Below are 15,628 nucleotides of genomic sequence, written 5' to 3'. Positions count from 1 at the left end.
GTGTAATGTGTGTTGATTGCATGTGTTTATCAGCATTTAATTAGCTTTGTGCTTGTATGCTTCCTTGTTTGTCCATATCAATATGCGCGTTGTGTTTGTCAGTGTGTGTGTGTGTGTGTGTGTGTGTGTGTGTGTGTGTGTGTGTGTTTATGTCCACGAATTACACTGTGTTCTATTCCAATGCATATAAATACCTGTGTGTATGTGTGTGACTTTTTGTTGGCGCCTTTTTCTCAAAGGTTTTCTATGAGGTTGTTTGACTACCGCTGAAGCTCTGAGGCAGCTCCTTACTATAGAAGTGAGGGAATAAGGGAAAGAGGAGAGAATGAAACTTAGAAAGGAGAAGAGATGCTGAAGATAACAGGGTTTGATAGGACGAGAAGAAAAAGTTGGCCATGAATATGATGGAGAGGAAGGAACAGCAGAAGCGCTGTGTCTAACAATGGCTGACCACAGTGGAAAGGAAAATTGGGACTGATGAGGGGAAAGAAAAGGCATATTTGCAGTTGATTGATATTACCCCAGAATCTCTGCCCGACAACACCTGGAGTTTTCTTTTTTTTTTTTTTTTTTTAAAAAAGGCAGTTTTACTACACAAGCAGCTATTAATTTAGGGAGCAAATTACCTTCGGCATTCGCGTTCAGCATTAGCTTTTTGTGTTCAATATCTTTGTCTAGTACTTTTATCTTTGTGAAATGAATCATCCTTATGACACATAAAAAAACACCTTCCCAAAGGTGGAAGGGAAGTTTTGATTAATTAAATTTGAAGCCAACAGATTTTAAACCAATCAAATGCAGTTGCTGCAAGTGCTAGTGGTGTTTTCTGTGGGTTACAAACTACTGTGTGAGCATGTTTCATTCAAGTCGCGGGCTTGTCATACAAATAGCATTAGGTTTGGGTGAATACACATGGGATTGACAAAACTCTAAATAACTGGTTACCTGTTGGAAAACATCAGCTCCCTCATCGTAGTCCACTACCGTGAAGAACAGCTTGTTGGAAAATGCAGATGAGTAACGCCACGAGTTTGCCAAAACTTGGTACTCCTCATTCGCCTGCCTATAAAATGGCAATGAGACAGAAACAAATATCAAGAAAAAAGCCAAGACAAAATATTTCATGTTTTTACATGTAGGTAAATACTCAGATACACATTTCAAGTACCATGCCAATAATTAGGACTCTATTCAAGATGATCTCTTCTGAAGCAAATAAACATGGTTGATTGCAGACATCACTGAAGTCAGGTGTCATCATATACTAAAAACATAATGAATCATAATTTCAGACCTATATTACAACAATTGTCTAGCGGACTGATTTTCCAGCACGACAATGACCTTGAACTAGTACTGAAGTGTTTTAACAGGCTTTTCAATTCTAGGAAGAATTCTGATTCGAACAGACCACACTGAACATCTTCATACCTGAAAAGACAGTGCTGAAAAAATGTGGATTCTCAGGTTTTGTGAAACTAAAGTTAAAAGCCTAAAAACAACAAAAAAAAAGGGAAACATGTCGTATAAAGAAATGTTTAATTTGCAGTTAAAACTTCACTTAAAACTAAAACTTATACTAGGGACATAATTGTAATGAAAAAGGTTATTAAACATTCCTTATTCACAAACACAATTACTCTTTGTATCATCTTTTGCAAATCTAGTATTGTCATCAGAATGGAACTAATATTGTGGCAGCCAAAATAGACTGAGTACCCTAGATGTCTTGTTTACAGTGTTGTCAATTATGTTTTAAAAGTACTCAGTTATTGTTTGTCTTTTCATTTATTCAACTGCTCTTTGTCTTACAGGATGAGTTATTTTGATTCTGAGAAGCCATGGGCACAGGCACTTCACAAAGGATGAAATGAATGCATTTATTCATGAAGAGACAGAAGGTGTATGAAAATGGAGGACAATATCACCAGAAAATCCACAATTAGTGGCCTCAAAAACAGATTGATAGGGTCGAAAGAGGTGGGGTAAAAAGAGAAGAAGCAAGCATTGGGACAAAGTGAAAGAGAATGTTCAGGACTGTTAAAAAATGCAGAGTCTGAAAACGAGAAGGAGAAGGCGAGAAGAACAAGGGAGGGAGAAAAAGAAACTGTAATCTAGATCCATGGTGATGTCTTGTGACGTGTAATCTCTTTCATTTGTCACTTTATTTCTATTTACTTCAAATTACACTTAATGAAGAAGTTATTTTAACCAGCCTTGGTCAGATCAGTCTTGTCCTCCTGTATGACAAGATAAAAAGTTAAATGCCAAGAAGCAGTCCCTCTGTTTTTCTCCCTTTCTCTCTCTCTCTCTCTCTCTCTCTCTCTCTTGTTTCTGACTTTAGTTAGGCCTATATGATGTTCTACTTCAATTTGACATTGTGTCTTGTGTCAACTGCCTTTTGTGTTGCTTTAATTAGTGGGAAATCGTCTGTCAGGATCTGTTATGTGCAGTGGTGTTACATTGTTATCTTCGCAACTAATGTTAGGATGGGTCCTTTGAAGTGTCTACAGTTTAAAAAAGTCAGCAGAGATGAAGTTGAAACTCAGGCCAGCAGACTGTCAGGGATTACAGTGGTGCTCGTCTCTTTCTGTGAACACCACTCTGCTGGGATTGTCTAGGTGACACTGAGATCTGGCTTTTTACTGTACTGATATTTATTCATTTGTTGTTTATTTAGCTTCGTGACAACTGTCCTAATAATAAAAGAATATTTTACTGATGGGGTTAAGTTTTTTTATTCAATAATTAAGCAAAATAATAAAGTTAAAATATTGTGTTTTGTGAATGTTAAGCCACTTTTAATTGATGGCTTTTATTATATTCCTCATATGACATTTCGTGGTATATGTATTTATTTATTTTAGTGTAACAATATCTGCTTATTCACCATAAAGAATATTTTAACTTGTAAAACTTTGACTATTAAACAAATGATAAACATAAATTCTTGCTGCTTGCTTTACACGTCACAAAAAAAGCACTCACCTTTATCTATCAAAGCTACTTTTCAGTTTTGCTCATTTCTCAGTGTGTGTACAACAAACCTGACCGGTGTTAACTACAGTACTTGAGCCCTGAATACATTTGAGCATCAGGTTTGTGTGGAAAGGGAAAAGACGATGTGTACAAAGTTTTCTCTTAACCTATCTCACCCAGGCAACATAAATTAACCAGCACAACAAGGTAGGCATATGAATTAATTAAAAATGACTAAAGGTATTTTAATTATATATTTTTTTATGGTCAAGTGCGAATATGAAAACGCTACAGACCACTGTGAACTCAAAACATTAATTCAGTCTTTTATTGTGACATTCATTATATTATATCAATTATATATTTACAGTATATATTGATGTGACCTGTTATTTTGTAAATAATATAATAGTTATATATTATATATGTGTTATGTGTTACTATCATCTCTATGACAAGGTGTTTATTTACTAAGTACTAAGTGTGCTGGATGTGGGAGTGAAAATTGTCATGTGTGTGACTGAAGCTTGTGCTTAAAGCTACAATATGCAAGTTTTGGAAATCAGCCTAGTGCTAGATTCGAAATCAAGCTACTCTCCTCCTCCCACCCTTCCCTCTCCCTGCTCTGTTGCACTCTGCCCAGTCCTTCTCCTAAATCCTCGTCATAATAGCTGTCTCAGCTAATGCAGGAAATGGGAGCTTGATAGCCTATGAGTCAGCCATACCAGAAGTGCGTTAATGCATTGATTGACACCTCTGAGCTCCCACCCCTGACTTTAGCTTTCTCTGACTGATTAGAAGGGTGGAGCTTGCTTAAAAACTTTAGAAGGAAATATTTTTTCACTGCTGCCAGGCTCATCAATGAGTGTGGGGCACAGACATTACCTCTCCATAGTAAGATATGATTAGCATATTTTAACTGATACACATTAGAAAATAAAGTCACTATTAAGTTTTTTCTAAACTTTCATACCATAACAACATGTATGTGTAAGTGTACATGTGTAACTGTCTGCTTATACTATGTGTGTGTGTGTGTGTGTGTGTGTGTGTGTGTGTGTGTGTGTGTGTGTGTGTGTGTGTGTGTGTGTGTGTTGTGTGTGTGTGTGTGTGTGGTGTGTGTGTGTGTGTGTGTGTGTGGTGTGTGTGTGTGTGTGTGTGTGTGTGTGTGTGTGTGTGTGTCTGTGTCTGTGTCTGTGTCTGTGTCTGTGTCAAGTCACGCTAAACTCAAATTTTCTTGTTAGCGGTTACTGAGAAACAATAACACAGAATCATATCAGTCAAAAACTGCAGTGAAACCTGCAAAATGTAACCTAGTTACCAAAGAAGAAATACAAGTATATTGGTCTCAGACTTTTGGACCCCACTGGATACGGTAGTTATCATTCAACTAAACAAAGAGGTACTTTTCCAAGTTTCATCCAGCAGAAAACGTTCCTTTTACTTCCGTTCTTGGTGCAGTGTTCAGCCTGAACTGTTGCATCACTATCTGCCATTTTTTTTCCAGTCGCTTGATACATTTTATGAAAATACTTCAACATCACCGTACCATCGACACTTGAATGAATACAGTGTGACAACTGTCATCTTTTAGTATACTTAAATTAGTCTCATTTCTTGTGTGAAAACAACACTTAGTACGTAGTATGAAACTGGGACAAAGCTTAAGAGTGATGTGGGAGTGAGGACCCCAGTAATTAGGCATCTTTTTCACTGCCTGATGGTCCTCTTAACGCAGACTCTCTGGTCACCATCTAACATCCATCTCTTACTCTCTCTGTCGCGCTGTTTCACTAATGATTCGATGCTATCGCTTGTGTTAATAAGCGGCGGGGGGGGGGGGTTGGCACACAATCAAAGAGAAGAAGAAGCAGATAGAAGTAAAGAAAAGGAATAAAAGGACAGGGATAATGGTGAATGAGACAGATTGATATTAACAAATGCATCTGGTGATTTAATAAAAATAAGTAGGCTGGTTTCTCGTTAGGAGGAAGAGAAATTGATTCTGAGATAAACAGATAAACGTGTGTGTGTGTGTGTGTGTGTGTGTGTGTGTGTGTGTGTGTGTGGGGCCTTGTTTTGCTATATTTGTGAGCTTCACAAATTGGGGCCCCACTACACCTGTGGATTCCGACACCCACACCAAAATGCTCGGCCTCACAAGTTTAAACTGATTGCATTTTTCTTGGCTGATTCTGATTTCGGATTTCTTTGAAAAGTCTGACCCGCCGATTCCGATCCTCTTTCTAAGAACTATAATTGACAGCTACACAAAAATTTGTAACTTCTTAAAGGAAAAATCAATTGTATCATAGCAGCAGCAGTTCAGCGAGGTCGCCATCATGCATAGGTGAGGTAAGCGATGCGGGACTAGTTTTAGCCTTTGCTAGTTTCTTGAAATTCAACATGCTGCGAGTTGATGTTTTTTAAGTGTCTGATTAAGTTTGTCATTTGAAATGTTTTCATTGTTGTTCCTCCATGGCTTATGTTGGCCGGTATTCCAAATTGCGAGCTTTGTGTCTTCTGGACTCATCATGAATAGTTTCCACATCAACAGCATGTTGTGTGTGTGTGTGTGTGTGTGTGTGTGTATGTGTGTGTGTGTGTGTAGCTGTGTCTGTGCTGTTGTGTGCATGACGAACCATCATGTGATGCATGAGTATAAATTTGACCGCCAAAGAATCGCATATCTGAGCCGACCAGACTGAAAACTAGCCTTTTTCAATCACCAGTCGATCAATCAGTGAATCAGTGTGTGTGTGTGTGTGTGTGTGTGTGTGTGTGTGTGTGTGTGTGTGTGTGTCTTCATGTATCAAGGGTCAGCCCACAGCTAGTCCTGCATAGCCATGATCTCCACAGTGCTCAGTCAGCACTGGAGAATAGTCTGGCTGCACCCATTATTATTCTGCCACTAGGGAAAAACGCTTTGGCTTGTTTGCATTTCTTTAAACCACAATCATCTCGGGCGGCGCTGAGCCCAGGATGCAGCAATGGTGGCAAACATTCGCACATGCGGAGGAGAGCACCGTCATTACAGCGGCTAATCCCCGCAAAGAAAACGCCACAAAAAAAAGCAAAGCCATATGTCGACTGTGCGATTGCACAATTCAGATCTTCATCAGAACTTGCCATTTTCCATTTGAAAATGGTCACAGGCAAGGGAAGTGGAAAGGAAGACGAATGACGCCTGAAATAGGTGCCCAAATGACTGGCTCACACCAAGAGGCTACATCTAGTGAGTAAGATTAGCCCATAGCAAGTGGTAAGATTTGAGAGTGTTTGTGAATATAATTGTAAACCTCCTTGTACAACCTGCTTTTGCAATTGTGTGCTTAATTATGGCTCTGCCAATAAAGAAAAAATAGAATTTGAATTTTCAGAGCACAGGAATAAAAGAGAAATAAAAAAGACTAAGTTTGTCTGTCTTTTGTGATAATACAGTAAATGTCAGTTCTGCCTGTTTTCAACAAAAATAAATTTTCTGAAGAGAAAAATGAGGGAGACACACACACACACACACACACACACACACACACACACACACATATATATATATATAGAAAAGGAGAGGTAGCTGATGGGTGTTGACATGAGTGATGAATAAGTTATATAATCAAGTGACTGATGAAATACAAGAGTGGCTGATTAGAGTAACAGGCCAGGTCAGGATGGAGAAGGTCAGTACTGATTTCATCAACCAGCTAGACTTCCACTTGGACACCAGGACATGGGTCAAACATACTGTATAACATGCATTCCAGTGTGGTGAATGTGTATTAAGTAACTTGAAATGTAATATTCCATAACTCAACAAAGAGTCACAAGCCTAGTTTCCACGTTTGTTTATTTCTTGATATGGGTCTGAATAACTTGAACCAAGGTTTACCAAATAATAACACTTTTCAGAAAGAGACACAGTGATTTGTAGGGAAATCAGTAATTCCTGAACATCAGAGCAGCTACCATCTTTGGTTGCAAATTTCCCATTCAAGTGCACCTGACAGAGATGCAAATATGAATGCAAAAGGGAAATCAACAGTAAAAATGAAATGAAAAACAATCAAAGCAAGCATGAACGATAAAAACAAAATCTAATTCTACCAGAGAAAGAGCAGGACTGACTGCAATTCACATGACCCTGTGAAAAACATCCAAAAATAATAAAGTTGGGTCCTCTGTGTGCACGCTGTATGCAATCCAAATGGTAGCTTCTGTCCCTTTTCATCATTTGATGCCATAGACTGTAGTGGGCAATTATCAAAATGTTAAAACACAATGTCTACAATAAATATATGAGTGCAGCCAATTTTGCATTTAGTCTTATACTGTTTATTTCAGCTCCTCATGCTGCATTTCCAGTAGTCTGTCTCTTATCTCCAGTTGTTTTCATAATGAGAGGACAGAACACAGTGTTGTAAATGTGCTCATCTGGCATCTGAGACATGATGATGCTAGAAAAACACCATACCCAACACTGGTTCTAATGGCTTCACTGACTACAAAGTAGCTTTCAGGACCAAGGACAGCTCCAGAGTCCAGCGTACCAGTGTTGTGTGCACAGCTGTCCATGGTGCTGAAACACTGGGATTGACATGGAGTTAAAATCATTTGACTCAGATGGGGATTCATTTATATTCGGAACTAGAAATTAAAATCAAACTTCTAATCTTGTATCAGCATTTTGAGGTAGTGTTTGACCTTGCCGTGTTGCAGTTGATTCTGCTGCAAACATGATGCAAGCTTAGTTTTGTTAATAAAAATCCAATTTAAAGTTTGCTGCTGGGACTTTTGGAAAATCTCATCAATGTATTAAATGCTTTGACCATGCAAGTGGGTAAGTAGGTCTTGTTGGCCTTGTTCTGTGGAACTTATTCTTTCGCCTTTGGTAGTATGGCTGGCTGGAGTCCCTTTGATCCAAATGTCAACGTGACTCACAGGTTCCTATTATATAATACTGTTTTCTGTGTTTCCCAAGGTGTGCAAGTCATTATATGTGCGTGCAAGCAGGGTATGTGAAATATCCGATGAGCTCTAGGACATTTGTGCTTGTGTGTTCGCGTGTGTGTGTGTGTGTGTATGTGTGTGTGTGTGTGTGTTTGTGACTTGAGAGTTCAAAGATTTTTTCACTGTGAACGTCAGTGCATTGAGTAAACTTGGAGGACATGAGAGTCATCTCAGGCAATCAAAAGAATGACAGCGAAATCGCTGTTAAGGTAGGAGGTATGCCACGTTAAAGAAGGTGCCTTAGCCTTGTGTGTGTGTGTGTGTGTGTGTGTGTGTGTGTGTGTGTGTGTGTGTGTGTGTCTGTATACCTGCAGACAGAACACTGCCTTTGAGGCTGCAGGGCAGTGAACATGACGATGACAGAGTAGTTCCTGGGTGGGGCCTTGACAAAGCGACGGAACTTGTCACCATTCATCCGGACGACCGAACGCCGAGAGGACCACTCCATCATCTGGTCAACCTTCTCTGACAGCAGGTTCTGAACAAACAGACAGTGAAAGGGCAGAGAGGACAATGCTTCCCGTTAGGATTTTCAGACTCAAACAGAAAAAGTAATTCCTGTGAGTCCAACAAAGCTAGACAGAATAAATAAAGGCATTTTAATTCTTTAAAATGTCAAAAACTTTCCTGTTATGGGGGTAAAGCATGTACAGTCAAGTGACAGCATAGAGAAGTTGCAAAGACATTCTAGTATCCTCATATAACATGATCTATTTGTACAGTCCCAAGAAAGATTTCCCACAGAATATATCAAAATCCTTGACTTCTTCTTATTCCTCTTATTCAAGCAATGTCTCTTATATTCTATAATATTCCAACTACTACATGACCAGGAGGTATCTTGTAGTAAATACTGGCTGCTTTCAGAGTCCAAGGCTGATACAGGGAAAGGTGTTCCTGGATGTGAGTTACTAAATCTAAATTTTAATAGGCTTGACTCCTGGCCTGTATTGAATAATGGGATGCAAAAAATCGTGAATACAACAAACCTAACCATTATTTACAGAAAAGGAGTCCTGACTTGGTAGTCTAGGTGTGTGTGTATGTACAGAAAAGCCATAGTTCTCGGTTGTTTTTGTGTGTGAATTGTAGGAGTCTGCCGTTGATTAAATCCAGTCCGGCTTAGCCAAAAGGTCACAACAGAGTTAGCGTCAGAACACAACGCTAAAGGCAAACAACACACAGCATACATGTGTACACAAACACATCAGCTAGTGCCTTTGCAAGGTTTCTAAAGCTGAAATGCTTATTATGGCAAAGTTATGCAGTGGGGTACGTAATGATTTGATGTGGCTGACTGTGTATGCGTGTGCACAAGTGTCCTTGTACTGTGTGTGTGTCTGTAAATCTACTATATGATGTGTAAGTTCTCAGGAGGACACTGCTCGCTCTCTACCAGCATCTTCTTTGCCAAATTTGAGCTCTGAACTGATGGCTGATGAAACACAAGACTGCTGATGAAACACTTGTTTCCCCAAACACTGCTGATCAAACTGTACAGCAAAAAAATCTGTCCGGAAAGCATATTTCAATTTACAGCATAAAACTCTTTTTTTTTTTGTGAACTAGACTATGCTAAATCTGTGTTGAGGGTTTGTCATGCATTTTTCATTAAAGACTTTTGTCCACCATCTCTGCATCTTTAGTATATACAGAAACACTGATAAATATATTTTTCTCTCTTCTCTTTTCTTGCCCATTACTTTAAAGCAACTACCATGTTCTAAATAGAAATAAATAACTCAGGGTAGAGAACATGTTGTTTATGTTTTGACCCAAACAGTGTTGTTGTCTGCTATTCATTTCACACTTTCAACTGATAAAATCATTATACTCATTGTCATTCTACTAGTAGTAATACAGTTAACCTTGGTGTGATGTTGGACAAGGCAAAAAGGATTACATTCCAGTTGAAAGAGAATGAATGGAAGTAGGCAAGAGTAGTGCACTGGTGCACTGTGTACTAATATATCAACATATATGATTTAGGGGAGTAACGACTTTACAAATCCACAGTCCAGTTCAGCCTTGTTTATTTTTGGTTTTGGTGTTTTATTGGGGTGAGGGGGTCCAAAATCTTCCAAATCTGCTGACTTGAATGTGTCCAGGGACTCCGCATTATCCATCTTGAGCTAATTAAACTAGCCTAACTTTTACTGCAGGCAAGATCACTCGATCATTGGGCCAAAATAGTCACGTGACAGGCTCAGTTATAAGACAACAAAATAGGTGTAATGTGTAAAATATCCAAAATATACAGCTCGCACCAACTTCAAATAGAATACTTTTTTGATTTACATGTGTTGTAATGTTGATTATGAAATGAAAAATGAATTTGAGAGCTCCTCAGGCTGCACCTCCAGTGGTGGCTGTGGGACAAGGTTTTGGGAGGTCTTGTGACACAAGATTGTGTGCGTCGATCAAAATATATAAATATATCATTAAAATGTCTTGCCAACTGAGCCAGCTGAGTGTGCTGACATTGTCAACTAGGGCACAACATTCTGCGTGCCTCTTGCTCGCAGCTGCTACCCAACATGTGCATGCAAGTCTCGCTTGTCCAGGGGGGGGGGGGCATCTAATACAGAGCCGAAGGGCAGCAGACAGGAGGGATGCACTTCAAAAATGAATTTCCAGTCTGTAATTTGAACCAGTCTTAAAGGATAACGCATGATGGTCTGAGTGTCTCAAGCTAGTCTATGTACAGTAACTTTCCATCTCTCCCTCTCAATCCCTCTCTCTACCCAGTGGTCCACTAGTATTGGATCAAATAGACAGTAGCTAAATAATTTAGCAGTGCACCTCACTCCAAAATCTCTCTCTCTCTCTGTCTCACGCACACACACAAGCTCATATGCTTAGCTGCAGACAGAGCAGAGCTGTAGACTAAATCTTTCTAGTAAACAAAGAACAAAAGTGGAAGAGGATAAGAAAAAAGAGAGTGAGACAGAGAAGGAAAGACAGTACGACACGTGTTTCTGCTGTATTGCTTGTTCAACTCCGACAAACACACTCCTTCACCAACAAGCCATGTATAATGAGGGAGGTTCACTAAGAAACACTGCACAAAAGGAGTACACCACACCACCACAAACACACACAAACGGGATTGCACATCCAGAGGAGGTACAAAGTGCTTTCTGTGCACCTTTTCTTTTTTGCCTTGAATTTATCTACCGAGTTTTTGCCCATGTGCATTCAGCCCCAAAAGGATAGCTGTCAGTCCTGGATGCCAATCATGCTGTAATGATGCACTGCCTTACTCATGTTTTTCAGGCAGGCGCGCGTGCACGCACACACAGACACACGCACACGCACACGCACACGCACACAGTGCTGAAAATACACCAAAGTACTACTTGTGAGGGAAGTGTAAGTGATGATAAAGGTGCTGAAAAACAATGGAGGGCAGCTGGCAAGAGAGAATATTTGCTATAATATAGGGCATGTTTTGAAGCATAATCTCCTGCTTGGGAGGTCTTAAAATGAACTGTCCTACCAATTCAATTTAATAAAAATAAGTTGGGAAATAAATGAAGAGACAGAGATACAAACTGCAAAACTACAACTGAAAACTAGCAACTATACAGGCCATCATCCATATAAATTTGGGATTCAAATTTCCCACTACCAGGGGTCTCCTAGGACTGGCTGGGTGTAATTTCTATATCTTGTGTTAACTCTGTGTGACAGCATGCATTTATCACCTTATTAAGTGATATGATAATTCTATTGTAGAGTATGATGACAGCTATTCATACATTATTTACCAGAAGCTGGTGTCAATATCAAAATTTTTTTTTACCATGATAATAATAAAAAAGCACATCTCAAACTCACCCTGTCTCCCAATTAACAAGAATCCACTTGTGCAGTCAAAGGACAGAACTCATGGCACTATGGTGGCTGGTAATGAATTTAAAAAATAAAACACTGGTAGGTTTTTCATTTGAAACATGTTTGGGAAATGGCGAATGTGATCAATACCATATTGAAAAAAAGAATGGCAAAGTACAACCAAATGGGACTGATTAATGAGTGTGAATAGAATTATTGTTAAAGACAGAATCTCAGAAATAAGAGTACTGAATGAGTACGTTGTTGTAATGACGCTGTGGATGCTATGTACATTTATATATACATCAGAATTTAGCATTACAACAAGTAAACATTAGGGAAGTTTGCATTACCAGCAAACACCATTGACAGCAAATTAATAGCATGTACTGTAAAAGCAGGCAAGAAAACAGGGAAACGTACTAAAATTTGCCTTTACAAAAACAAAGAGAACAAGATATAAAATACATGCCACTAACAATAATAGACTCGGTTCGCTCTTTAGTTGAGGTAAATATGGCCATCGTCTGCGAGCTCACAGTAATGCCTGTTGTACGTATTTAGACAAAATGATGCCTGTAAACTACAAAGTAGTTAGAAACACTTTTAATGAACCTTTCCCTACACAGAGCTATTTACATATCTTATGCTAGACCTTCAAGTGACTCCCACACATCAGTGTTATAACTCCCTACTTTACCTGATCCACACACACAAACATGAACAATACATAAGCACTCCAAACAGCCTGGGACCATTAAAAACATTTATTTCCACCCCACTGAGCACAGAGGGCACTAAAATGAATCACATCTACCATGTGTATTTGTGCACGTGTGTGTATGTGAGTGAGTGAGTAAGATGCACAAATGGTCTGTATATATCCTGCTTTATCCGTCTGATTTTCTGTTACTCACTCTATGAATGTCATGACCTCTCTCACTCTCTCTCTCTCTCTCTCTCTCACACACAGAAACACAGAAACACAGAAACACACACACACACACACACACACACATTATAGGCAGCAGACTGTATTGGTAGCACTGAACTGAGGTCTAAATTACTCTATAGTTCCCCGTTTACTCTTTTCCTCTCATTCTCTTTTATTCATTATATCCACTTTTCTACATAATTTCCGATTGTCTTTTTTCCTTTTTTTCTTTTCCGGTTATCTTTTTTTCAGCAACTCCCTGTTGTTTTCACCTTTCTTGCAATACAAAGTCACTGTGGTGAGATGAGAACCGGAAATTGTGGCTAAATAAATACAATAAAATTGACTTTAAAATAAAAAAAATTATATTTTCACTAGTAGAGGAAGAGTTATGAAGAGACCAACAACTGGAAAGAAAAAGCACTCCAAGTTGAGGAAAAGAGAAAATAGAAACTGATATAGAGTTGAGATAAAAGAAGCGTGAGGAAAGGAAATGATGAAGGGACGAAAAATAAAAGGATGACACATGGAGTGTAAGGCAGAACTGACTCATGCACTAATGACCACACAGCAAGAGGTTATGGGGGGGCATCAGAGAAGACGGTTAGTTTATCAGCCAAGTAGTTATTCAAGCATAGAGTCACTCTGCCAGCAGGCCAGCCGGCCCAAAAGCTGTCAGAAAAATGGTCAGCCACTCAGCCAGTTAATTATTTATTTGGTTAGCAAATCAGCTAAATAGTAAATCGATAAGCTGAAGTCAGTCACTCAAAGATCCAGTTTGTGAATTAAGCAGGCAGTCGGGTGATTAGTTAGTTTGTCTGTCAGTCAGCTGAGTCATTTAATCAAACAATGAGTCAATTGAGTATTTTAAAAGCTGACAAACCCCCAATACTTTAAAGTGCCTTGTAGTTTGTAGTTGTAGTCTAGATTTCCCCAGCCAGCCAGGGGTTTGATCTGGGAACCCTCCACATGAAAAGCTCATAGTGTTTGTTCAGTCCACAATCCTTTGCTCTGAGCGGACTAAACAGAGGTCTATTGTAAGTGAATGGGTCTCAGTTTTGGCCATCAGGCTGCTATACAGTTTCCTCCAATTCTCCCATTGAAAGGGGGATTACGGGAAATTGGCTTCGTATAACATGGAACAAAGACTCATCCCTCACCCTCTCTCTCTCTCTCACACCCCCCCACACACACCCCCACCCACCCACCCACACACACACACACACACACACACACATACACACCCACACACACCCACACAAACACATAGACACACACAGCCCTTTGTAAAAACCAACAAAAACTTGCAAGTTAATTTCTGGTAATCATGGTGTCCTTATGATGAGTTGGAGACTTTGTGTTGAGTTGAAGCGAAAATACTTAAAACTTTCACACATGCATGAAGGAAGCTCAGGAGGGCAGAACAAACAAGGAGGAAAGAGAAAAAAAAAGCAACATTACTCAGAAATTGGATGTTCTTTTTTATTTCATTTCTATAATTTTTTTTAAAGGAACAGAAGGGAAGGATTAAATGAGTAATGGGAGAAGAAGGTGACCAAGAGGTTTATGAAGCTGGAGGAGGACCTCAGGATTTGATTAATGGGAGAGTAAATACAGGAGAAGAGAGGAAAATGTATGGAAAAAACAAAACGGACAATAGAGAAAGGGGACGTGAAGATGACAGAGAGCATGAACAAGTGAGCAGAAGGACACAATAAGCAACAGTTCGGCTTTCCTAACAACCATATTTCTAACATGTGTCTTGGTGCAGTTTGCTTGTTTTCTAGCACACCACCCTCCCACACACACGCACACACACACGACATTGGAAGCAATAAGTGAAATCCTGTGAGTAGTTAATAGGGTGAGATGTAAAAACATATAACACCACACATTTTCATAGCATATCTGTGTGAGTCACTTTGTCAGTGTTATTGTTTTCATCTCTCACCTCTATTAAATCAAGCCAACATGCTTTCATTTTGCAAGCTCCGACATTTGTCAGCCCATAATCTACGATTCCCAGAAATACCGTGACTTGTCAGTGGAGGGTGTTGGTGAGGGAGGATTTGTCAGCTTATCTGCCTAATAACAATTATTTGAAAAAAATGCATATTTCCTTTGCCTTTGTCCACGTGTCTTCCCGTCCGTCATCCTCCGGTGATGTTATTTTATTTTATATCCCCCCCCCCCATTAGTGCCAGCGGTTGTCTCTCTCCATGATGCTTATAGAATATCTAAAGATTTGTCTTTTTTTTTGCTTACAGATTACAGCTTCTCTCTAAACCTCCCAGGCACATGGTGTGACATTTTAAATCTTCTGTCATTTCCTTTCCCTAGGGTTCCCATCGAAGTCTTTTGTGTTTGTTGGTTTAGGGTGTTTGCGAGTTTTATCAAGTTAACTTTTAAACTTTTCCAGACAGTTTAAATGCCAGTTAGGAGATATAAGTCTAATTTTGAAGCTGAAATAAAATGTGAATATGATAAAATGAATATGCACTAGATGTTCATGGTGGCATTGAATTCTCACAGGGAGAACATCACATTACAACAGAACTCAATTATGATCATAAAACTAAATTTGAAAAACATTTATGTCTCTGAGTTAAGATCACATCAGGGTTTCCGCCAGTGTCACCATCGGGCCTAAGTTGACCCCCTTGCCAGGCCTTAGCATCAGGTAATTTGGGATGGTTCGGTTAGAAACCTAAATATAATGTTGGTTAAAATCCTTTGAATGAAGTGCAGCTGATGAGCATCCCATCCTAAGTAACAGCTACAATTGGAATGGTCACTACGTATGCTATGACAAATCCCGGTGGTGGGCCGCTACATCGGTTAAAAAAAATCATAAAGGTTTTGCTGGCAGTCTCT

The 15,628-nt window shown here is 39.3% G+C and overlaps 1 protein-coding gene across 1 annotated transcript in view; it reads right to left on the bottom strand.

Annotated features, from left to right (window-relative positions):
• Nucleotides 1-15,628, bottom strand: part of tusc3 (tumor suppressor candidate 3) — a 67,706-nt gene that overhangs the window by 33,910 nt on the left and 18,168 nt on the right. Inside the window, exons 2-3 of the mRNA XM_056372306.1 lie at nt 8,292-8,461; nt 946-1,063 (exon numbers count right to left, since the gene is read on the bottom strand). Of these exons, the coding sequence (XP_056228281.1) occupies nt 946-1,063; nt 8,292-8,461 (288 nt within the window). The remainder of the gene's footprint in view (nt 1-945; nt 1,064-8,291; nt 8,462-15,628) is intronic.

This window comes from Seriola aureovittata, chromosome 3, assembly GCF_021018895.1.
Source record: "Seriola aureovittata isolate HTS-2021-v1 ecotype China chromosome 3, ASM2101889v1, whole genome shotgun sequence".
Taxonomy (NCBI): Eukaryota; Metazoa; Chordata; class Actinopteri; order Carangiformes; family Carangidae; genus Seriola; species Seriola aureovittata.
This window is presented reverse-complemented; position numbering and strand designations above follow the sequence as displayed.